The 25,815-nt window shown below is 42.3% G+C and overlaps 2 protein-coding genes across 2 annotated transcripts in view; one reads left to right on the top strand and one right to left on the bottom strand.

The window, feature by feature from the left end:
* zgc:63587 (uncharacterized protein LOC393431 homolog) overlaps positions 1-21,212 on the bottom strand; it is a 30,179-nt gene extending 8,967 nt beyond the window's left edge. Inside the window, 7 exon segments of the mRNA XM_061672043.1 lie at positions 10,186-10,303; positions 10,576-10,710; positions 11,375-11,498; positions 11,822-11,908; positions 12,015-12,114; positions 12,241-12,289; positions 21,106-21,212. Coding sequence (XP_061528027.1) covers positions 10,186-10,303; positions 10,576-10,710; positions 11,375-11,498; positions 11,822-11,908; positions 12,015-12,114; positions 12,241-12,267 — 591 coding nt within the window. The 5' untranslated portion in view covers positions 12,268-12,289; positions 21,106-21,212.
* Positions 21,213-22,145: 933 nt separating this feature from the next.
* On the top strand, positions 22,146-24,122 carry cldn5a (claudin 5a). The gene has a single exon (XM_061672040.1). It carries the CDS (start codon positions 22,387-22,389, stop codon positions 23,032-23,034), a length of 648 nt encoding a protein of 215 aa, XP_061528024.1. The 5' UTR covers positions 22,146-22,386; the 3' UTR covers positions 23,035-24,122.
* Positions 24,123-25,815: the final 1,693 nt, after the last annotated feature.

Here is a 25,815-nt window from a genome sequence, read left to right as displayed (position 1 = left end):
GTGTATTTTTGTTGGCGCACAAAAGTTGGCAGCGGGAGCCATCTTGATTTTATGACCACCCTGTGCAGCTAAAAGACACTCCCCCCCCTCACTCCGAGCTGTTATGCTTGGCTATGCAACGCAACTCAGTGACGTCAAGGCAGCAAACAATGCCCCTCGAGAGTCAACCTCAATATTAATTAGAAAAGGAAGCCTGAGCTTCTGGTTAACACTGTAGCTTAATATGAAGCATTGTTTCTGGAAAAATATCCATTCAGGCATTATGAGAAATATTTGGGCGGGGGTTGATATTTTCCAGCGAGATGTAGTTTAAATCCAGTAGGATTCAGTCCAAAAAATAGGCTACCTGCTAACTATTCATAAAGCCAGACATGGGGTGGGGTTGCAGAAGAGGTCAATAGCAAAACCTGTAATTATAATGGAAACTCATCATTAAAGTAATCAACCATTTAATCCTGCTGACCTGCAGAAGGAATAATATTTTGCTCCTTCTCACAAGCTAAGGCTCAAAAACTCCAGTAACACCTTCTGAGGGATTACAAAAAGTTGACAATGTAACAAAGAAACGAGAGCAACAGGGGGTGTGACTGTGATAAATTGTGACCACACACACAACAACACACAGTTGAAATCACCGTTGTTGAAGACAGACCCGAGCCTCTTCTGGCCTGGCCGACCACAGGGAACAATACTTGGAAGCAGAAATGAGCTCGGGAGCGCTCTGAGGAAATCAACAATGCTGAGTGAGAGAGAGCGCGCGAGTGAGAGCAAAATCCAACTAGAAAAAAAAAAAAAAAAAGAAAAGCACACTTGAAGAGGCGGAACTCCATCAAGCTTCACTAATTACTCTCTGTAAATGTACAGTAAAGCTCTCTTTCTGCCCCCAAATGCACTTGCTCTTGAGGAATGTGCACCACAAAAGAGGAAAGGAGCAAGAAAAACATAGCCCACTGAGAAGAGCGACTAGAAGTTACATTTATGTAACCTCCAAGCTCTCTGCCAGCTTCTGCGGAGCCTCTGTGGGGATAAATGCTCTGCATCACTTTGGAATGAACTTTATTAACATGTATCATAATGATAAAATCTACTTTTTTGAGTCCATGCAGAGGTTATACTAGGGTAATGGTTTTGAGCTAGCGAAGAGCGTAATGTGTAAATGAGATTCTTGTGGAAATTACAAACTAAGATATGAAAACTTAGAAATACACTGAAGCTAGAGAAAGAATGTTATATTTTTACGTGGATCACATTTCACTGATTCATATCAGTGGACAGACATTTGTATTGCATGCTGCGCTGCCCATGGCAAACATGAATGTGAAGTCTTTTCCAGATCCTTGGTTTGCCATTTGTGTATTCACATTTTACGTGCTCTCTTTATCTTGATAAAGATGGCGTCGAAGCCCTGAAAGTATGAACTGGTTTTAAGAAGGTATGTCGAAGGGATACATTTCGACTGAAAAACTAACATCTTTGTTGGGGGAGGAACTAAGTTTGGCCTGGGTTGTTAGTCGAAGTTAAAGACAGCACTTCTGGTGGTTTTTTAAATCTTTGTTTTTTTAATAAATTCATCTGTAAGTCATTTATTTTTAAAGATAATGTTGTAGATATCGCATCATGTATGTTGGGTTCATTGAACACTTAATTGTCCATAGGTGTAAATAGGAGTCTTAATGGTTGCTTGTTTATATGTGCCCAGTGATTGATTGACCACCAGTTCAGGGTGTACCCCACTTCTTACTTAAAGAAAGCTGGAATAGGCTACAGCCCACCGGCGGTCATAATGAGGACAATTGCTCTAAAACGCAGTCATTTATTTAAAAAGTTCATTTTCCAAAGTTGGCGTTTTCAGTCCAATGCACAGGTGACGTATAACCGAGTTTCACATTTAGATAAAAATGGTCCTGTGTGGTCAGTCCCTGAGATACACAACAAGTGTATGTCTGTAACCAGGAAAAATTTGTCAAGGTACCTGTTGTCCCCAGGGAATCTGTCTTGAGGATGAAGGCACCTCAACAATACCTGATGATGAACTAGGGGCCGCGTCTCTCACATAACTGGCTGCCATCTTAATCTCTGATCTCGTGTAATCTGGCGTCAAGTCTTGGGAAAAATAGTCAAGGGGAGGAGCCGTACCACAAGTGATTTTTGCATCTCCCCCCCTTCTGAGCTGCACACGCTGACATAAAGTGGCACTGTAAGAAACAATACCGCTGTGTGCACAGGATTAAAGATCCTTCACGCACATTCCACATAGATCCCATCAGGGTCTGAGGGACAGTACAGACTGGAACAGACCGGACCAGAACAGCTGGATTTGTTCTAATGGAAAGTACAGAGGGAGTCAGTGCCGCCTTGGTAACATCGAGGCATCACATGACTTAACAGTTATTAACATCCTCGCACACCTTACTCCCTCCCATTGTCTTGCTATAGGACTTAGTACTGTTAAGACCACCCATCTTTCCCTGTGATCAAAGTGCATGGAAGAGGAACAAATGTGCCATTGAAGTACTATTGTATTTAAAGCAGATTTTAAAGCAGATTTAGAAAGGGGGCAGTTTGAGGCATGCATTTTCCTACCACACATCACACTTTGTCGTTGGTCACCAAATCAAAAGGGTCTCTAGAGTAAAAAGAGACCCTGTGGTGATTCTACAGGATGAAGGAAACTGTCGCCAGAGAGTACATCATTGTGTGCTAAAGAGCAGCTTGCTTGATGAAGAAAAGTGCATATTTATTGTTTTAAATCACGGAGATTGAGCATGCCCTGGCACAATGACTGCGGCATGGCACAAAAATAAATATATCCGCGTGTTTGAAACAGTGGCAGGAAAAAGAGCCTGCATGGCCTCATACACTAAAAAAACACAAAGGAGGACTAGTCAGGCAAGGATGACGACTCATGGAAGCTGGCATTTAACACGCAGAATGAGACAGTTTAACTAAAAACTGAAAAAGTATGTTGTTTTGGCCTTTCGTTTGTACGACAACAGTGTTGTAGAGACTAAAATCTAGGGATGGGCTTAATAATTGATTGATCGTTAAGAATCCTGTTGATTGTTGATAACCATGTCTTGAACTGAAGCAAAATGAAGTGCACTAATTGGCTACAACCAGCAGAGGTGCTGCTGCTCAGTCTCAACTATCCATCCATCCATCCATTTTCTGAGCCGCTTCTCCTCACAAGGGTCGCGGGCCTGCTGGAGCCTATCCCAGCTATCATCGGGCAGGAGGCGGGGTACACCCTGAATTGGTTGCCAGCCAATCGCAGGGCACATACAAACAAACAACCAGTCGCACTCACATTCACACCTGCAGGCAATTTTGAATTTCCAATTCATGCATGTTTTTGGGATGTGGGAGGGAACCAGAGTGCCCGGAGAAAACCTACGCAGGCACGGGGAGAACATGCAAACTCCACACAGGCGGTCTGGCATCAAAAGAAGAACTACATCAAATGATCAGCTCTGGGATGTTGAGCTACATCTACGAACTGGCACCTCCTCCATGCAAACCTAATCTTCTCTAAACGACACCAGCAGGAAAGGACTACCGGTAGTTCAAACATTCTGAGATTTTTCTATACATTTTAAAATAATAGTTAAAAAAACGAAAACGTGATCAGTTATTTCCCCCAAGGTCGAGTAAGGCAAATTTGTCAAATGCCCATCCCTACATAAACTATATTTCTCCCAAAACGTAAATTGTCTAACACATATGAGTATCACTTTGACAACATTGTCAACTGAATGTGAAACTTTTGAAAAATGCTATTATAAACAAATTTTGATCAGATGCTTTGTGTTTAAATGTCCCCTTAAAAAGTTGAAAATCACACCTGGTCTTTTCTAGCTCAATAGACCCCGCCACTGTTGAAATAGCTTTCAGATTCTGTTATTGTACTCGAAGAAAACACAGGCTGGTACGATCATCCAGGACAAAAATGTGTCCCTGCGGGGCCGTAGGATTTGTTCACACAGTAGCGCATGCTCGAGTGCTTTGGGGAGACGACATCGAGGCAGACAATGAGGGGAAAACCGTGACTGCGCCCCGGCCAGGGGTGAAATACAGCAGCTGAGTGGCCAAACGTGATGGAGGGAGGGAGGAGGCAGGGTACAGCGTGGAGGGGAGAAAGCCAGCGAGGATTTTTGGAGGGGGGGGGGCAAAAAAGGTGGCTAAGAGAAGAAAGGAGAAGGGATGAGGACATGGAATGGGAAAAGCTAGAATAAAGGAAACAGGAGGGAGCGGAGAGGAAAAAGAGCACCACTATTGCCAAAATGCTCATGCAAGATAAAAGGAGATGATTAAATTGTCTATCTCTCGCCAAACTTTGGTTTTGGGCAGTGATGTTCACAAAGAAAAAAGACAAAAGATAAAGACCATGTTGGAGGTGTAACCTGTGACAAAAAAAAATCCAACAGGTTGGATTCTGATAAACACTAACAGTATGATTCACAAAACTTCACTTTTCACTGAAATGCTATTATATGAGGTGCAACCTTGCATCATCTTGGCTCCAGATTAATTTTTGAACTTTTCCGTTAAAAGGGTGTTACATTGTTTCTTCCAAACGTTTGATGTTAGTGGAAAAACTCCAAAAGTGTCAAACCCGAATGAGTAGCAAAAGTTGAAAATGACAAGTGAAGTGGCAAGCGATGAACACAAACGCTATGAAATCTTTAACGACTGTGTAAACCTTCATACAGCTGTAAGGAAGCTGACTGGTTGAGCTGTCCATTAAATGCACTTGAAATTAAAAGAGTTGTCCTTTATTTCAACTGCCAAGATCACATTACTAAAGGATTCCTGGAGACGTGTAGTAAAAAGGTATACTAAAGTTTTGTGTCCCATCTAAACCAGATGTGCACTATCCTCTAGGTTAAGAAAAAAAAAAAAAAAAAAAAAAAAAAAAAAAAGCAGTCAAGTGGGGTGAGACCCAAACCCCTCACAGGATATGACTGCAATGTCCTAGACTGAGAGGATCAGCCTCTCAATATACCCTCCTCTGGGCAATTTATGAGCAGGAGACCACTGCGACCCCATCGAAGGAAACTGGCATTAAAACAGGCAGAGGAAGAAAAGCAAGAGGTAGATGAGGGGAAAGAGGGGCAATTTCAAGAGAGGAAACTAGTATAATGTGTGAGAAACAATCAATAGTGAGAAGAGGGAAACATTTACAATGGGAGCTTTTTCCCCCCCTGCTACGCGAGTCTAAGCTGTTTGAGGCAACAGGTTGTCTTATGATGTGACACATAGCAGGAAAAGTATATTGTTCTGTACAAGCTGCTTCCCCTCGCTTTACCAAGAGAAAGTGCATACAGAGGTGGGGGGTCTCATTTACTGAGAGACAAATGCCCAGCAAAAAAACAAATATTATGGGAGAAATTCTGCACCCTTCAAGGCTGTTGGCACTGGAAGCACCAAAGGAAGGCATGTTGCTTGACTCTGTTCTACTGGACATTATGACAGGATGCACACGTGTACCCGTAAGAACCACTTCAGCTAATCTGATCCAAGAAACAAAACGCTATTTGATCAACTGAGAGACATTATTATGAGCAGGATTTTTCTTAGAAACAACCAATTTTTATTTTTTATTGTTTTTGCAAACTCCGCCTGTGTGGAGTTTGCATGTTCTCCCCGTGCCTGCGTGGGTTTTCTCCAGGCACTCCGGTTTCCTCCCACATCCTTAAAACATGCATGGTAGGTTAATTGACAATTCTACATTGCCCGTAGGTGTGAATGTGAGTGCGAATGGTTGTTTGTTTGTATGTGCCCTGCAATTGGCTGGCAACCAGTTCAGAGTGTACCCCGCCTCCTGCCAGATGATCGCTGGGATAGGCTCCAGCAAGCCCGCCAAAAATTGTAGAGGAAACTGTATCATGTGGTGTCCTAGCCAATACCAGCCATAGCGACACCCCGACTTGGAAGTGAACTACAGTACATTTTCAAAACTGTGCGCGTGGGTTGCGCTAGAGTATAAAGGCAAACTGCGTGCTGGATAGCCGCAGTGATGTCAGCGCGGTCACCGCCTGTGCGAGTATAAAGAAGGCTTAAGTCCCCATATCGTAGATTTTCTGGTCATGTCTGCAGTGTAGGGTGCAGGCATGACCAATCGACTCACACTTAAGTCCAATTTACACAGTGACAATAAGCGGTAAAGAAAATTGATGGATTGATATAGATTTAAAACTACTGCATCGTCACGTGTACACAAGTTGCCAAGGAAAAATAGGCAGTTTACAACTCAAAATGGTTGTGTTTAAAAAACAGTTAACTTGAAATAAGTTGTATTACTCAGGAGACTACAAAATGGACTTTTTGCTGACAAGCAAAATAAAATCATAATTTTGAGGGGAAAATGCTGTTCTCTTTATACTCTTCATATAGATACCAAAAATGTACCAAACCGTGGCCCAAAAACTGAGGTATGGACCGTACCGTGGGTTACCTGTACCGTCCCACACCTGGTTTGTATCATTGTAAACTTGAGGACCACCTATTCTGCAGTGAGACATCTGCAGACATTGTTGCCCATCCAGTTAACATTACTGTGAAACTGGTGCAAACTGAGTGGGATTACCAAATTATGTTGATCGGAGGGCATGCGCAGCAAATATCCATCTATCCATTTTCCGTACTGCTTATCCTCACTAGGGTTGCGGGCGTACTGGTGCCTATCTCAGCTGACTCTGGGAGAGAGGCAGGAACACCCTGAACTGGTCGCCAGGTAATCGGAGGACACACATGGACAAACAATCATTCACACTCACATTCACAACAAGGGGCATTTTAGAGTCTTCAATTAACCTACCATGCATGTTGTGATGTGGGAGGAAACCGGACGACCTGGAGAAAAAACACAAACTCCACACAGCCGAGGCTGGACATGAACCCAGGTCCTCAGAACTGTGAGGCAGATGTGCTAACCAGCTGTCCACCGTGCCGCTGCACAACAAATAGTGTCAGCAAATTGTGACGGAGATAATAGTTGAACCCCACTAAAAAAAAATGTTTTAAAAGAGGCAGCATTTAAAGTAATATGCAATACATGATGTCTGTTTTTTGACCCCTCTATTTCCTAACATTAATGGCTTTTCCAGGAACGTGAAAGTCGTGAAAAAATATTTTTTTTAAACCAACAGCATGTCTTTGCCAATACTTGTAACATATTTTGCAACTTGTTTTCAGCAGTTTATGACAGAGCACAGCTGTGACAGGAAACAAAAGTTTGCCGCAATCCAAAATGCCACAAGAAGGGTTGATGGAGGTCACATCACAAAGCAACCCGACAAAGTACGATTCGGCTGATAGGCCTCTTCAGGACATAGTAAACAATGGAGGTAATTCACATCTGATGTGAGAACCCCTCACACCTCCACTGAAACTATTACTGCCCTCCAGAGAGCAACAGTGGATAGAAATCTCACTGGTTCAATTCAAAAGTTGACTTCGAACTGATCAGAGGGGTTTTAAAAAAAATAAAATAAAATAAATAAATCACCCAAAACTGTCAACGCAATATATTAATAAAAACTGTTTAACTGTACTTAAATGAACAAATCCCAACTCCCCATTGATTATTCAACATTACCTTCCTTATCGTTATTGTAAAAGTGATTTAACATGCTGTGTAAATTGTACTTATATGTACTAATTTTGCGCAGTGACTTTTGACATCAAATGACTCCAGCTTGAAGACTACTGTACATTTAATCATCCATCCATCCATTTTCTGTACCGCTTCTCCTCACTAGGGTCGCGGGCGTGCTGGAGCCTATCCCAGCTGACTCTGGGAGAGAGGCGGGAACACCCTGAACTGGTCGCCAGGTAATCGGAGGGCACACATGGACAAACAATCATTCACACTCACATTCACAACAAGGGGCATTTTAGAGTCTTCAATTAACCTACCATGCATGTTGTGATGTGGGAGGAAACCGGACGACCTGGAGAAAAAACACAAACTCCACACAGCCGAGGCTGGACATGAACCCAGGTCCTCAGAACTGTGAGGCAGATGTGCTAACCAGCTGTCCACCGTGCCGCTGCACAACAAATAGTGTCAGCAAATTGTGACGGAGATAATAGTTGAACCCCACTAAAAAAAAAATGTTTTAAAAGAGGCAGCATTTAAAGTAATATGCAATACATGATGTCTGTTTTTTGACCCATCTCTATTTCCTAACATTAATGGCTTTTCCAGGAACGTGAAAGTCGTGAAAACATATTTTTTTTAAACCAACAGCATGTCTTTGCCAATACTTGTAACATATTTTGCAACTTGTTTTCAGCAGTTTATGACAGAGCACAGCTGTGACAGGAAACAAAAGTTTGCCGCAATCCAAAATGCCACAGGAAGGGTTGATGGAGGTCACATCACAAAGCAACCCGACAAAGTACGATTCGGCTGATAGGCCTCTTCAGGACATAGTAAACCATGGAGGTAATTCACATCTGATGTGAGAACCCCTCACACCTCCACTGAAACTATTACTGCCCTCCAGAGAGCAACAGTGGATAGAAATCTCACTGGTTCAATTCAAAAGTTGACTTCGAACTGATCAGAGGGGTTTTAAGAAAAATAAAAAATAAAAAAAATAAATCACCCAAAACTGTCAACTCAATATATTAATAAAAACTGTTTAACTGTACTTCCCCATTGATTATTCAACATTACCTTCCTTATCGTTATTGTAAAAGTGATTTAACATGCTGTGTAAATTGTACTTATATGTACTAATTTTGCGCAGTGACTTTTGACATCAAATGACTCCAGCTTGAAGACTACTGTACATTTAATCATCCATCCATCCATTTTCTGTACCGCTTCTCCTCACTAGGGTCGCGGGCCTGCTGGAGCTTATCCCAGCTGACTCTGGGCGAGAGGCGGTGTACACCCTGAACTGGTCGCCAGCCAATCGCAGGCCACATAGAAACAAACAACAATTCCCACTCACATTCACACCGACGTGGAATTTAGAGTCTTCAATTAACTTACCATGCAAATGTTCATTGTAATGTCACTACCTTAAAGGGGCGGTTACCCCATAGTGGCAGGGTGGACAGCAATTTCAGGGACAGATGTAAATACAACTAATGATTATTTTAATAATCTGATGAAGCCATCAATTATTTTTTCAATGAATCGGATCACAAAAATATTTTTTTCAATTTTAATCCCTTTATTAAAAAACAGGACATTATTTCAATTGACCATGCAGAAAATCCACTAACAAACTGAAAGTTTAATGTTTTCTGTCTTATTTTAATTAAACAAATATAAGCAGTGTGCTTTCATTGAGGACTACAGAAATATAAGAATATTAACTGTTGAGAGGCTGAAATTCCAAGTATTTGGACTATTTTGATTATGTCTCTAAACAATTCATCCATTATCAAAATAGTTGTTAATTGATTAATTGTTGAACCTCTAAATGAGACTAAACCAAACAATCATATTTACAGTAATTATAGTCAAAGGGTAGAGTAAATACAACTATTATTTGCCCTTAAGTGCCACCCTGCAATTCCACAAAATGCCACCTCAGTGATTTTTAAGCAGTCTTGCTTCCTTCATTCAACAAGCCAAATTCCCTGTGAAAGTGAACAGACTCCTTTGAGCTGGTGCCCCGATGTGCCAGACCACCGGCTCCGGGGCCTGAATGAGGCACAGGAGGGGAGGTCAGAGCTTTGAAGAGGTAGATGGGGTGACTTCCAATTAAAAAGCCCCCAGGTTGAAAAAGTAATTTATGTCAGTAATCAGAGGCAGGAAAAGCCTGCGATGAAGGCGATCAGCTGTGACGTGTGTATTGTCCTACTGCGTCCTTCCACCTATCGTCAGCAGGAAACTTGGGAGCGTGCAAGCGGCCTGACACTTGGAGGTGCTCCAAAAGGAAGTATGAAGGACGAACTGAGACTGGATAGAATGAGCTCATCTACGTCGTAAATACCCACTTTGGCATACTTTGATATTGTTTCAAAAAAACGTAGATCATTTAAATCCCCCAGGGACACACACATTTGCTTCCTCGCATAAACACAACAAGCTATTAAATATGGGCATGTGATTGTTGGCATCTGGTGGTGGTGGACATTGAAAGATAGTGAAACAGTGAACAGTGAACGATAACCCCAACACTACAGCATCAAATCAACTTTGGGCCTGAGTATCAGCCTTACCCGCCTCTTCAAGCGATCCCTCTCCTTCAGTGTCAGCGTATCGGCCTTAGCAATCACTGGGACGATATTAACTTTGCTGTGGATGGCTTTCATAAACTCCACATCCAAAGGCTTTAGACTGTGGGGAAAAGGATGATGATATGAAAAAAAAGCTCTCAAGGGTGACAAGAGGCCAGAGAGAGATCAGGTCATTACACTGAATAATGTAACACAAAAGAAATGACCCAAGGTATTCAGTGGCATTCATATAGGAATAAAAATGTAATTAAAGTGACCCAAGGTATTCAATGGCATTCATACAGGAATAAAAATGTAATTAAAGGGAGAACATTACCATAAAACCAGAAGTTTAATCTCAGTGTCAAATGAAGTCTGCGTGTATTTATTTACCCGTGTCCAAAAGGCGATATGAAGTAGAAGCAGCAGTGCACCCTGTTGTCCACTATATGCCGTCGGTTGAGGCCGCTCTCGTCGTGGAGGTAGCGCTCAAACTGATTGTCGATGTACTGAATGATGGTCTTAAAACTTGGTGCCACACAGAATTGAGAAAGAGAAGGACGTGAGCACAATCAACATGTAACCTTGAGATTTGAATGTCCCTGGCCTGAACACTGAAGTTGTATGATTCGGTGTTTGAACAAAAATTTACACCTGAGGCAGCACGGTCCAACTAGTGGTTAGTAATTGTAATTGCTGTAAAACAGCTATAATTTCACTTTGTGTGTGTCATAAAATGTTACTTAAAACAACTGACTGTTCAGTTAATAATTAGGTTTCATTAAGGTTACCATTTTGTTTTGTTTCATTTTGTTGCTCAGGCAAAATGGATTCTAAACAAATCGAAAGTCAACTGGCATTCCTGAAGGGATTTTGCTTGACCTTGTAGGTTCCACTGTTAACAGTTTACAACAGGACATATCACGTCACTAAAATGCATCAAAATCACTTATCCACCTTCAATTATCTGCCAACAATTACATTATCTTTTCTGGATGCATTCACTATATTCTAGTCCAGAAGTGTAACACCACCGGCATGTTAGTCCGGTGGATAATAAGAGGGGATGTAGTGAAAAGGGAGTCAAGGACAAAACTTGAGAAAGAGAGTTGAGGACAGGAGGTAAGGAGAAGAAAGCACACGAGTCCCGAGATGTTTTCAGTCCTGCTTCTGCCAAGGCAAACGAACACACCAGTCCTGGCTGTTGATGGCGTCGCCGTAGCCCGGTGTATCCACCACAGTCAGGCGGAGCTTCACTCCCCTCTCTTCGATCTCCACGGTAGACGCCTCGATCTGCACCGTCCTCTCAATCTTCTCTGCGGAGGGGGAGAGTGGTTGGTGGGTGTCGAAAACATAGACAGAACCCCAACGGTCTCACAATATTTATCATTTCTACAATGGCTTGTGCAACATTGTCACAACCTCCGGATCATGTGGAATCATGTGTTTTTGTCATATAAAAAGTCTGTACTGAATGATCCTGGGGATGGGGGAGGTTGTCTGGATCAGTTTAAAGCCAAAGTAAGGCATTCTCAGCATTCCTGTTGAAATAATGCGCAGCTGGAGACACTGTAGCAGACATTTCTCTATTATTACAGTGTGTGCGTGCATGTAAACCCTCTTGTCTGTAGGAGTTTACCTGCAGCGCCAGGAATGTAGCGTTCAGGGTAGAGATCAGTGAGGAACAAGCTGTTTATAAGTGTTGATTTGCCCAAACCAGACTCCCCTGAGAACAAAGAGAGGCGACATACAGTACAACTGGAGTGTCAGAACACTTCATATAGCACTTGATGGCAGTTTAGATGCTTTAAACTTCGAATAATGAAACCCACCTACAACCATGAGGGTAAATTCAAATCCTTTTTTTACAGACTTTCGGTGAACTTGGTTTGGGAGGTTTGCAAACCCCACGTAGCCAGCTGCATCAGGGAACTGCAGGAAACAATAACAATTTAGTTCTGAGGCAACCTCAAATATTAATGACAACACATTTCATCACCACCATTTTGCTTGTGCATTTGCATGCATGTGTGAGTCCAAATTCACAGTGTGACTCACCTTCCCTTTTTCTCCAGACTGAGACATTGCTGATATGTACGGGATAGGCCTGTCAAAGCCACCAGGAAAAAACAAGAGATTCTCTTTCAGGAAAATGTTTTTTTAAGCCAGTGTCTTAATTTAAAACCCTCACTAGTACACATCTCATCTAATTATTTGTTTCTTCAACTTCCCTCTGTGTGACGAACAGATTATGCTGACATTTGATCTACCTGTAGTAAGTACAAAGTAGTTTAAGCATAAGAACGTTTTGGAACACATCATCAGTATACCTACAGGAGTTAAGAATGGAATCAGATATAGCGCTACACCCTGCCTTTCCAGCTATAATAGTTTTCCACTCTCTCCATGGAATCAGTGGGATTTTTGTCCATACATGCAGACGAACATTTATGTGGTAAAAGGTCACTGATGCTGGATATGAGAAAGGACCTGATAGCTCACAATCTCTGTTGTGGTTCATCCCAAATGTGAGCCATTGAGAACTAGCGCTGGCTTGTCATTGAAAAAAAAAAAATTGTGACAAAAAAACGACAAATGTTTTTCATTTTTAAGTGCAGAAATTAAGAGAGAAAATCGTACCTTTCAGATGAATACTCATCTCAATAAAGTTTAGTGGGTTTGATATATTGGGGTTAGTTCATTATTGCACTCAGCCCTTTTCCTGATTCATCAGTGCAACAACTGTTCCAACTCACATTTCCAAGATGGCTGCACATGAAACCAGGCTTCACATCCCGCAAAAACATTCCAGAAAAACGATTGAGCGAAAGAAGTAAGCAGTATTGCATCTTGGGCGGCAGTGCATTTGCATGTGGGTATAAGTGAATTTAATTAATTATCTTTTATGAAATATTGACAGATTTGACAGGTGTTTGGAATAAAAAAAAATCTGAGGAAAACCACAATTTCGGTAAAAAAAAAAAAATTATCCAGAAGAAGTAATCCTTGCAATATAAATCCCACATAATTCACTGTACCCATAAAAGTCTAAATCACTCTACTGACAAATATGGCTGATGGCGTTAGCTCACTCTAGTTCTCAGTGGCTCATATATTTGATGGGCTTGAGTACATGGCTCTCAAGTTCTTCCGCACCAAACTCAGCCAAATATGTGTTTATGGACCTTTACTGTTTTGTGGACTGGGCCATGCTGGATCAGAAAACGGCCTTTCCCAAACGATTCCCGCAAACTTGAAAGCATACAATTGTCCAAAATGTCTTATTTACGGTCATATTTCACACATCTTTTAGTATCTGAACATGGATTCATTCATCTCAAGCAGGAAGCATGAGAACAGGACAAACCACTTTTCGCCAGTTCCATACAAACACTTCCATTCATATTGAAGATTGCACTCTTGATAGAAAAGTACTTCTGTACTAAAGAGCCCCCTGGACACAAAGTTTGTTCCAAGACCTCCATTAAACTGTTGTAGTGGTCCCTGTGCACCTTCCTACTTCTATGACCCTGAACAGACGACAGAGCAACAAGCCAGCATGATGAATTAGCCACATAATGACCGAGCAGGAAGCACAGGCTCCATTTTATCATCACCACACTGGCCCTTGACGTGTGGGGTGTGATAAGCATAAGAAGGAGGCAAACGGCTGTACGATGCCAAACGGAGATGCAGGGGAAAGTGGCATGGGAACCTTAACTGACCTTTCTCCACTGGCATGTCACACGTCGGTGGACACTTAGTGGACATATTTCACATGGTTCAACTGAATTAGATGGTGGCAGCCCACACATCAACATGATAGTGAGGGGACTATCTATCAAACTGACAATGTGGTTTCGGCACAGCTGCACGGGGAACAATGGTTGTTTATTCCTCTGCTTCCCAAGTCTTCCTTTATAGGTCGACATGGCAACATTAACATCAGTCCTGATTGCTAACTCTGAAGGAAGAATTACAGATGTTTTTTGTGTTGTCCCCATTTCATTACCATTTTCCCACTAAAGTGAGAATTCTTTGTCTAGCTAGCGTTCAGGTACGTATGGACCAATGTCATATATACCATAAAGAAAAGATGCCAAAAATTGGAACGGTTTCCATTTGTTATTTTGGTACATTTTACAACTTTGGACAATAGAAATACAAGAAGTCAATTCATCCATTTTCGAAAGTACTTGTCCTCATTAGGGTCGTAGGTGAGCTGCAGCCTATCCCAGCTGGCTTTATACACCATGGACTGGTCGCCAGCCAGAAAAAATACAAACTGGGTACGAAACCACCAACTAGTTCCCAAGGTACAGTCCATACAATGGAAATTGGAAAGAAGTCTGGGGCAAGGTAAGGGGACACAGCCGCTTTGCCCTGCACACTACCAGCTCTGCTCAACTCTTCCTATCTTAGTTTTGAGCAGTCAGTTTATTCTAGTACCTGCTATTGCCAATGTAAAAGCGTAAATAGGAAGTCGACCTAAGTATGATTCAACAAATGTCATTTAAGTCAGATTTTAAAAAAAAATCTAAATTAATTGTCTTATTATAATCAATTTCATTTTCACTCAAATTTATTTTAAAATGGACTTCTCATCCAGTTGTTTACATACCTACCATGTGCTTGTTGCCGACACTGCCATTTACTAATCACTATATAATTTTTGGGGTTATATTATCACATTTAATGGTAAGTATTTAACGCCGGCCACACACAGAGCAACAGACTGAATTGTCATGCAGTGTGTGGGGTTCGGCAGCAAGTTTTCATTGTCGGTGAACGCCGTTGCAATGTCACAGATTTAACAGCCAATCAAAAATTCACGAGCTTTCATTTAAAAAAAAAACAAAAAAAAAAACAGGTTAAGTAAGACCGAGCGTGCTGCTGGCGGTGGCGCAGCGCCTTACCAATACAGTATACAGTTTATATTGTGTTTTACACTAATACTCAACTCCATTCATGATGAGCTTCTTCCGCGGAAATGCACTGGTGCAGTCAGTAAATGGGGCAATCAATCATAGCCAAAAAAGCTTGGCGGACTCCCCGTGTTAAGTTGCGATACCTTGCAGAACTAAGGGTTGATGACATGATGGTTTGAACATAACTTTAGCAAGCTTAGGTTCAAACCATCATGTCATCAACCCTTAGTTCTGCTAGTTATTAGGGACTCTCCGAGGATAATAAGCCAATCTGTTTTCCGGGTTTGGTCACGATGTTCCGCATATAGCCGACGCAACGTGCGAGGGTAGTTGTGACGTTAATTTCGGTCGACAGCAGAGAGGGATATTGGCCAACATGGCGGCTCCCTGAAATGGATGAAAATTGATGAATTGTTTTAATTCTTATTCCACAAACAACATATTCTAGCAACAAGAAAAATGGCTTAATTCCCCTTTAAGTAATTCAAATCATATTATTGGTTTTATTTTACTTGTGAATTCAATCAATGATTTAAATCAAATTCTTTGAATCAAATAACCCCATTAGTCACACAAACGACAATGCAGAAATAGTCTAGTATCCAACAGCATTGTCATAAACAAATAAGCAAATTTTAAGTACATTAACTTGATAATTGAATGATTCAATGTCTTATTCAAGTAATATAATTGTCAGAGTAAATTATATTGACAATATTATCTACAGTATCAGACAGATGACAATGACTGATTGTGATTCTTTTTTTTAGTGAAATGCAGAAACGCAAACAATGAAGGGCCTACACACTTGGGCATGCATGCCCACTTACATAAAAGTGTTATTCTCGACCAGGTCTGTGGGAACCAGCGTTATTAACAACATTTCAATATCACAGTGGTAACATCACAAAGACAACACAACAGGGCAGACAAGCAGGAGGCACACTTCATTAATAATGGCGATTTAATCAGCTGGGTTGTTGAGCTGCTTACACACACACACACACACACACACACACACACACACACACACTCTCTCACACGGCTATTAAGAGGGCCAGACGTGAGGAGGATTAAACTGTTTGGGCCAAAAAGGAAAATGCCACCTTTAGTGAAGCCAAACGTGTTGGCATGTAATGCATTTACAGTTGATTTATGGCCTGGAGGCAGCCCAAGCAGAACTACTCACCCTCCAGACAAGCAGTGAGGGTCCTAATGTGGAGGATAGAGAAACACTAGAGTGTTTTTATGCAATTCTTATTTTAGTAATACTACACTGTGGGGTCTCAAATGGTCTTTTATCTGGCAACACATCATAGCAACCCCGCAGGTACTTGATTAAATTAACATAAAAATAGATGTTTGGCACAGGTAAGGACACCATTGTTGACATGGGAAGGGGTGGATTATAAATAATTACTTTCTGCGGGGGGGGAAGGCAGTGGTGGTGGGCAATAGTAATAAAGATGTGATATTCATCTTTAAGCTGTGGTTTAAGCAACACTTAACAATATGATCCAGAGGGCAGGAAAAGGGCTACAATAGATGGGATGGGAAAACCTTTCAACCATGAGGAAAGCACTGGGCCTCTTCATAACACAAACATCAAGTTTAAAGTTCAGGATGGACCCGTTATGGTTATGGGAGCACGATCGGAAATGACTGAAACAAGTGGGAGTCATATAGCAACAATGTGATATCCTGACACTCTCGTCCACACAGCTGCTGTACAGCACAAAGAAGATAACTAATGATGATTAAATATGAAACTAAATCTTCGGGTGCAGATTGAAAGTGCAGATGGACAAGAGGTTTCTGTAAATATGCTTGACTAATGGCTATTTGACACTTGAATATACCTATGAATCCCCACACTTCCTATGACAAGTTTACCTCCAATGATGGTATGAGGTGTGTAAGAAAGGTTCAAGGAGTGGTGACACAAAACATATATTACCTTCCCCTTTATTATGGGCCACATGTTGAACCAGCACATCTACATAGAGATCCTGTGGTAATTGTTCCGTTCAGTGCACAAGAGATGTGGCACCTGAGACTTGACAGCCAGTGTGTGGACCGGGGCTTCAAGTGAGCGTGGTTGTGTTAGAGCGCCTCATTGTTGGGCGGAGGTGTGCACGTCATGCAGAGAAAGGTGGAATAACAAGGAGGGGGGAGAAAAGAATGTAAAAGTGCAGCATGACAGCCAGCATGGAGACATGGGCTTTGCACTGGCCAGGCGCACGTTGTCACATTGCCTCATTGACTACCCAGTGGTATATATGACACACCTACAGCGTTTGAGAGCAGCGAAAATGGCTTGATTCTTCACAGTACTGAAGCCTCAGTCTATAAAGTACTTTTGTTTTTATTTAATCATTCAAATTTTGCAGGGTTGTTAACACTTTTCTGAGGTGTGTCAAATTATATTTTTTTTGTCTTGAGTTTGTTGTCACCTTTCTGTCGGGCCAATTATATATTACTCGTGCACTCACTGTAGTAGTCTCACCATGCTGCACTATTTGCATATCTGTTGTTGACCAATGCTGGCCACTCATGCCAGAGTAGCATCTGCACCACTTGCACACCGACTGAGGAGTGTCTGCAACATTTGCACATTCAACATTGTCCCAGATTATCGCGCTACTAGTCACTTTAAACTGCATACATTCCTTGAAGTCTCGGTGCCCTTTGCACAATGGTCATTGCACCGGACTATTGCTATATTAGTCAATCAAACTGCTCTAAGTGCTAGAGGACTCTGCATCTTTTTGCACAATTGTAAAAAAAAATTTTTTTTAAATATAAATTAATAAATACATTGTACCGGCATTACCAGATAATGAGCAACCCTTTATTGCTCAGTGACTGTTTTTCTCAATGTCTTTATGTCTCAAAAGTGTTCTCTGTCAATTGACTGTCTGTTGTCGTACGAGAACGGCTCCAACTACCGGAGACAAATTCCTTGTGTGTTTTTTGGACATACTTGGCAAATAAAGATGATTCTGATTATGAAATTTACAAGACATTAATTTTACAGGGACTGAGTTTCTACAACAATACAACAGTTTGCTGTAATGGAAAATTTCTGGATTTACGGTCAGAAATTCTGTCCAAAGTGCCGCATTTCCTCCAATAGTATCTGGTGATTTTTATCTAATCACCAGCAGAGTATACTGGGCATCGAGCTGAATTAAAGCATCTATTTGAAAGGTGGTCATTTTTTTTGTAGAAACGCTTGCTTGGAGCTGTGCACCTAGGTATGCTGTTGTCTGTTGTTTGGTTGCTGGAGAATTCCGTGTTATCATGGGAATGGATTCTTGGCTTCTAATAATATCATGCAGTTGGAGGTGGAACTAACAGTTCCATGCTAACATTTATGCACGTTGCCTCTGTGCGGCAGCCTTTAAGGACAAGCAAGACTGCACTTGTAAGACCAAGCCGATGTTTTGCTCGCCAATCTGCTTGGAAAAACGGTCGGGCTCACAATCAGAAATGTTGAAGTTGTTCAATATTTATGGTCGTAAATCTCACTACATGACAGATATCTGGATTACGGGAGGAGACTCACAATTGTTGGCGGAGATTTAGTTGTGTGTGTGTGGTGTGCTGTGTTGGTCATCCCAAGTACACCACACATTTGGTCTCTCAAATTTAGAATAACGGTATGTGTGAACCTCATTATAGATGTTTTAAGTCATGTGTTACTTTTCAAAGCACATCAAGGGTTGTTTTTTCTAAAGAATAGCCCAGTCCTCCACCTTTGTGTGCTACTTTGAATTCTGTAGAATGGGAGGAAAAGTACCTTGAAAAAAAATGCAGGAGGTTTTGACAGAAAGGGGATTTAAATACGTTTGTGTTTCTTGTTTCCGGATATTGTCCACAAACAGTATTGTATTGCGCCTTGTTTTTCTTTGTTGAATTGACCGGCGCCCTGCTGCTCTGTCACGCTATTTACAGAGCAAACCAAATCAGGGTATTGTGTAACAAACCAAACTGTACTGCTTGGTATATAATAGAGTTAATTACAGCTAGTGGCGCCACTTGTTATTTTTTTCCCCATACATGCATTTTCTATACAGCTTGCGCTCATTGGGGTCACTGTTGAGTTGGAGACGATCCCAGCTGCTTTTTAAAAAATTGAGATATGGTGCCTATTAATACAGTGGATGAAAATTCAAGTGTTTAATTAAAATTGGAGTTATGTAACAAGAGCATTCACTAACAGCGCAAGAGTACTTGTCAACATGAATCAAGTTGTTTGTCCATTCACACCATACGACCAAGCAGGAGGACGCCTCCCCTGCATAGCTCGTAATGTCAGACAGATGTCTTACTTGGCGCTCCTGTGCCGCTCACTGTTTAGGTCACAGGAAGGAGAAAGGTCAGAGAGCGGTGAAGGAGCTTGGATCGGAGGCCCGGGATGTCTTTCGCTACGCTAACACATTGTCCTTGTGCGGATTTGCGCTCGGCTGCGTCAAAAGCTAAATTGTTTCTAAAATAAAAGGGCTGGCTGACAGCCTGAGATTACGCCTTTCACAGTATACACAACTTGGCGAGAAAGGAAGCCAAATTTGCACATTTTCACTGACTAAAAACACAATCAAAGACAGATGATAATTCCTCAATAGTGGCCCTCTGCCACATTTTGGACAATGAAAATACATGATTGTTTCCCCTCTGTTATTGTGGAAGAAGACATTTACATTTGCTCCACTTTACAAAGGTCAAGAATTAATCAGATGGCAGAACCGAGGAATATTAACACAAGAGGGGATTTGCGGGTAACGTGTGAAAGTCAATGATTTGAATGGACTGTCGATTCATCTTTTTATGTGGTACTGCTTTAGGAGGACAATAAAGTGGAGTTTCCCCACCGCTGTGTATAAAGCAGGACAACAGGATAATAAATGAGCTCTATAGGAGCCTATTTTCAAATGAGACGGTGGCTTAATGGTGCCTTTAATAATAGCTAGTTACAGTGAGGGCTGTTTGAAAAGTGTGTTAAAGACCAGGGCAGTAGTTGCACTAACGCATAATTCATGTTCAGTATCGTACTGCCTTCCCTTGGTAGGATGCTTTACAGCTATGCTTAATATCGATGCATTATGAGGATTCATTTAGGGGTAGACTGGGTAGCATGGTGGCACCAGCCAATCGCAGGGCACAAGGCCAGTGAACGCAACATCTAACCCTCATAACGTCATTCGATTTTCTACACGTTCGTCCTTATTCAGGTCCAGGGTGAGCTGGAGTCTATCCCAGTCAATGACGGGGCACATATTGACAAATAACCATTCACACTTACACCTATGAACAATTTAGAGTCTTTGAATGAGCCCACCATGCATGTTTTTGGAATGTGGGAATAAACCTGAGTACTTGGAGAAAAACCACACTAACTGGGAGAGTATGTAAACTCAGTAAGGTTGGAGCTGAGATTCAAACCTCCTAACCGCTGCTGTCCCAATTTCATATAAGAATACATAAGTAATAGGCAACACACAACATTCACATAATAAAACAAAAATAGGCAACACACGGACTAATAATTACGTTGAACTTGGTTTTTAAAAAAAGTTTGGCTTATGTTTCATATGATGTATTTCAGAGACCTTTCTTGAGTAAGTTTACCCCGCTGTGGAGATGGCCTCAAGAACTAGAGTGGGTGTCCACTGTCCACCACACCCTGTTTGTCTGGCAGACACACACAAGGACTTTCTCGATACAATTTTCCACTATTAGCATACAAAATGTGCGCACAAGTGTCTATGTGTACGTATATTTAAACTAACCACGTTCGGAATATACGTTTAATGAACTGAATTGTGTGAACATAACGAATAAGGCCAGCAACGGTTGTTACTTCGACTGTTGTCATGTTGCCAGCCAAGTTCGACTGTGACCTTCCTCACGCTGCTGCTGCCTTTGGTTAAATCTTTCGCACACTTTGAGAAAAAAAAAAAAACACACGCACACACGAAACCACACGCCTTACCTGAAGTTTGAGATAAAGTTTGTGAACAAGAGCGTTTCACTTGAAGCCGCCGTCCCAGCCCAGGAAAGGAGACGCGGAAGTCGCTCAGCATGAGACCGCCCTCGTCCCGTTTGTGTTCGGTTGTCCCCTGCAGACGCCATTATGGCTCAGCTGACAGTCGACAAGCGTCTTAATTTTTGATCCATCATGGCGGCCATGATGTACAGTTTCTTTAACTGTCCTGCACTAACTTTTGTTCAAACAAAAAATAATAATAATAAAAAATCGTGATCTTAAAATATATATGCCAACTCTGAAAAACCGAAGTACACTTATACAACTTGGCTAAAAATTTACATTTTCGCGCCACGTTATAACTTTTTTAGTTAGATAACATTATCCTGATTTACTTCTTTCAGCCAATTGCAGTTTTATGCCACATTTTTACTTGTCAATGTCTTCATTGCTTTTACATGTTCTATAATGTTATTGTATTTATTTAAGCCAACTTTGAAATAACGTTTCAAATAAATGACCCCAAAAGTATAATTCAGTTTATTAAAAAAAAATAGTTGGGGGTGTTATTTAAACTGTGGAAAAACAATACAATAAATCAAAGTTTTTTTATTATTATTCTGTATTTGATAGTTTTGCATCATCAATTTACTGTATCAGTCAATTTTAAGTTACCACCACATAACAGTCAAGTAAAAGTGACGTCGCATGTTAAAGATAGACATTTTCCATATTTAACATTCAAGTGACATTTAAAGTTTTGTCCTCGTTGGGCAAAGCCTCACATTTTCATATATGTCAAATTTAAAAACCATTAAAAAACATATAAAACAAACTCCCTGGTAGTGCAAAATAGTACATTTGAGCTGGAAGCCCCCCTCCCTTTCTCCCCTCTATTCATCGTAAATAAGTGTTCAAACACACAAAGCGAGCTGGACCGCTTGATTCATCCTCACAACTTCCCTGCCCTCCCATTGGTCCTCCGCGGATGCGGCTGCATTGGATTGGAGGAAAGTTTCCACTCGGACTCTCACACATCCCCGCCCAGCCGGGAAAAAAACCCCCAAAAAAACATCGGTGGTCCAGAGTTGCTGCGAGTCCAGTTGTTTTCACACTAGCACAAAAGAACTGAGCGCTGCCGTTGCAAAGAGATGAGCAAATAAAAAGCGACTACAGATAGTAGATAGTAGCTAACCATAGAAAGAGAAGGGGAAATCAAGAGGAGAGTTTTTGGACGAATACCAGATTCGAAAAAACAAAAAATTCAATCAAAAATAAAAAGCGAACATGGTGTCGGCCGGGCTGGAGATTCTGGGACTGTCGCTGTGCGTCGTCGGCTCTCTACTGGTGATGGTAGCGTGCGGTCTGCCCATGTGGAAGGTGACCGCGTTCATCGAGGCCAACATCGTGGTGGCGCAAACCATCTGGGACGGCCTGTGGATGTCGTGCGTGGTGCAGAGCACCGGCCAGATGCAGTGCAAGGTGCACGACTCGGTGCTCGCCCTCAGCCACGACCTGCAGGCGGCCCGGGCGCTCACCATCATCTCATCGGTGATGGGCGTGCTGGGGCTCATGGTGGTGATCGCCGGAGCGCAGTGCACCAACTGTATCCGCAACGAGTACGTGAAGGCGCGGGTGGTGAACGCTGGCGGGGTGATCTACATCATCAGCGGGCTCTTCGTGTTGGTGCCCCTGTGCTGGATGGCCAACAACATCATCTCGGACTTCTACAACCCGCAGGTGCCCGGCGCCAAGAAGAGGGAGATCGGCGCCGCGCTGTACATCGGCTGGGCAGCCACCGCGCTGCTGCTGATCGGCGGCGCAGTGCTGTGTTGCTCCTGCCCAGCCGGTGGGAACACGGGATACTCGGTCAAATACGCGCCCACCAAGAGAGCCACGCCGAACGGGGACTATGACAAAAGGAATTACGTGTAGCCACACACAGACTTTTTTTTTTTTTTTTTTTTTTTTTTTGCACCTGCCTATTTTTCCTCGATTCATTCAATAAATTGGACCATGTTTTTCTATCTTCAGGACTTGCATTCCCCCCCCCCCCTTGACTCATTCAGTAAGCTGGACCATGTGTCTCTATCTGCTTTTCCCATTTTTGTATTTTTTGGGGGGGGGGGGGGGGGGGGGGACCTACAACTAATACCGACAAAAAGGACTACAGTATCTTTGTTAGGTACATGCTTTTGTAAGTTTTATTTTTCATGATTGTTTTTTTTATTTTTGGTAGAACTCATGCCATTGACAACACGTACTTTGCCTGCCAACCTGTACAGTAACAAAAACAAAACAAACAAAAAAAAGAAATTGCACTCCTTCATAAATGTTGACATGAAAACATGTATACGAAGTGTGTCAGAAAAGTTCCATCATATATTTTAAACCCAAACCAAGACGTTTTCCCCTTCGGTGTGGCCAGATGATAAAGCAGCGCATTTACGGCGGCATTTGCTTGGTTCAGTGCGCGAGAAGAGGCACCTGCTCACAATGCCCTGAGCATCCAAAAGATCCTGGCCCAGAAGAACATCGCCTACACTGTAGCAACCTCCCGACTCACCCGACCTGGCTAGGTGTGACATTTTTTCCTCATCGAGATGGCCGTGACGACAGCGCTGTGGACGATTCCTGGAAGAATCCTTCCAGAGGTGCACCAAGGCGTGGCAGACAAGGGTGGGAAAGTGCATTATACTCCAGGGGGGATAACTTCCGAGAGGAAAACATGTCGTTTGGGTCTGACATATATCTTTTGCGACCGCAGTCCTGGAACCTTTCTGACACACCTTGTAATACTCAAGAAACTGCATATGTGCTGGGATTGATGACTGGGACATTTCTGTCCATTATTCCAAGCACCTGCTGGCATCGTGACCACCGCAGGTAGTCTCATTTCATTTCTTAAGTCCCTGGAATTGTTTGCTTTTGTTGTTTGATGTAGTGACTCACGATTCCTGTATAAGATGCAGCAATATTGTTTCCCTTTTTATTAAGATTAAACTCACTATATTTGTCTGGAATCTTAATCGAGAGTGTTCTTGAAGCAAAACAAACAAACAAACACACAAAAAAAAACATGTTCTTACTGTGCATGCACAAACCTCCCGCCGATGCACGGCGGGAGAAAGTATTTCGGTGATGCATAGAAATCCAGATGACAATGCCCATTCAGCTTGAGTGGGGGTCCGCTGTTCAACTCACAATGCTCCACAACCCCCACCATCCCCTTTTCAGAGCGCCCTCCGCCCTCCCAGGACCCCTTTGCACTCGCACTCAGTGAAAAGGCTTCAAATTAAGGCTGTAGAGAACTTGCTGGAAACGCTCTTCCAGGAAGTCACCGCATTCATTAGTCGGCCCGGTCGACAAAAGAATACAGCCACTACGCTCAAAATGCAAAAAAAAAAATATATTACGGAAAGTTACATCTTCCAAGTTAAAGCCACTTTTGCCCCCATGTTAAAAGTGTGACTGAATTCCAAAAGCTTATCCATACTTGTTTGCTGCTCACTTAAGAGTCTTAGCAGGTCATATGTTCTCTTCAAAGTTGAAAATATGGCAATGCATACAGTCAGCCGAGTAGAAGGTCACTGAATAGCACAGCTAGGCTTTTCATAGAAGACAGCAGGTGGTCCTTAATTTTAATATTACTCTATTTCTTAAACGCCTTCAGATTGAGCCAATTAATGTAAAATGATGACCAAACTTGAATGAGACTTATTAAACCTTTAAGCTCACAGTTTGTCAACGGGATGTAGGGGGGGCAGTGGGGGGGGGGGGGGGGGGGGGGGGGGAATCCACTGTTTTCACGGTGATGGATTTTTTACAACTTCCTCTCAACACCGGTGTAAAAAGTTGAGCAAATAAGTCAATTTTTGACCTCGGAAACAGCATTTCGAGGGAACAATAGCAGCTCAGTGCCCACCCGGGTTCAAATCCGGCCTCGTCTGTGTGGAGTTTGCATGTTCTCCCCGTGCCTGCGTGGGCTTTCTCCGGGTACTCCAGTTTCCTCCCACATCCTAAAAACATGCATGGTAGGTTAATTGAGGACTCTAAATTGCCCGTAGGTGTGAATGTGAGTGCGAATGGTTGTTTGTTTATATGTCCCCTGCGATTGGCTGGCGACCAGTTGTACCCCACCTCTCGCCCGAAGATAGCTAGGATAGGCTCCAGCACCCCCACAACCCAAGTGAGGATAAGCGGTATGGAAAATGAATGAAGTTTGAGAAGCTTTCTGGCCAGTTCTCCTAAGGCTGCAAGCGGAGGATTATGATTCTCAATAACCTGAAGTTGGTTCAGGTAAAGCTTTATCACTCTCTGAAGCATCTGCTGAATTGAGCTTTCATTTATGCTGAGCTCAAGTGCAGCCCTACAGATAGACTTTCCCTGGCTTTGTGGAAACGCCTGCTCTAGAAGTTCGGTGTTTTCATCAGTTGTTCTCGGAGCCGGCCGTCTCCCGTGCAGTTTGTCAAGAACAGATCCTGTTTCAAGAAAATTACCATGGAAAGCGTAAATTGTACTATGCGTTGGAACAGTGTGACGACCGTAAAGCTTCTCAAACTGGCGCTGAACTGTCGTCGGGGCAGAAAAGCTTCTTGCCAGGCAGCAATTTTGCAACATTGCACTACTGTGAAAGCCGAAGCTGTCAAATGCTAGTGGCTGTACGTCTGTCCGAATGGTACCTGAAATGACTTTCAGGACACGCTGTATATTAAT

The sequence above is a fragment of the Phycodurus eques genome, chromosome 3, assembly GCF_024500275.1.
Source record: "Phycodurus eques isolate BA_2022a chromosome 3, UOR_Pequ_1.1, whole genome shotgun sequence".
Lineage (NCBI taxonomy): Eukaryota > Metazoa > Chordata > Actinopteri > Syngnathiformes > Syngnathidae > Phycodurus > Phycodurus eques.
This window is presented reverse-complemented; position numbering and strand designations above follow the sequence as displayed.

Coding starts and splice junctions, on each gene's coding strand:
- cldn5a (XM_061672040.1), top strand. CDS start 22,387: ATGGTGTCGGCCGGGCTGGAGATTCTGGGACTGTCGCTGTGCGTCGTC.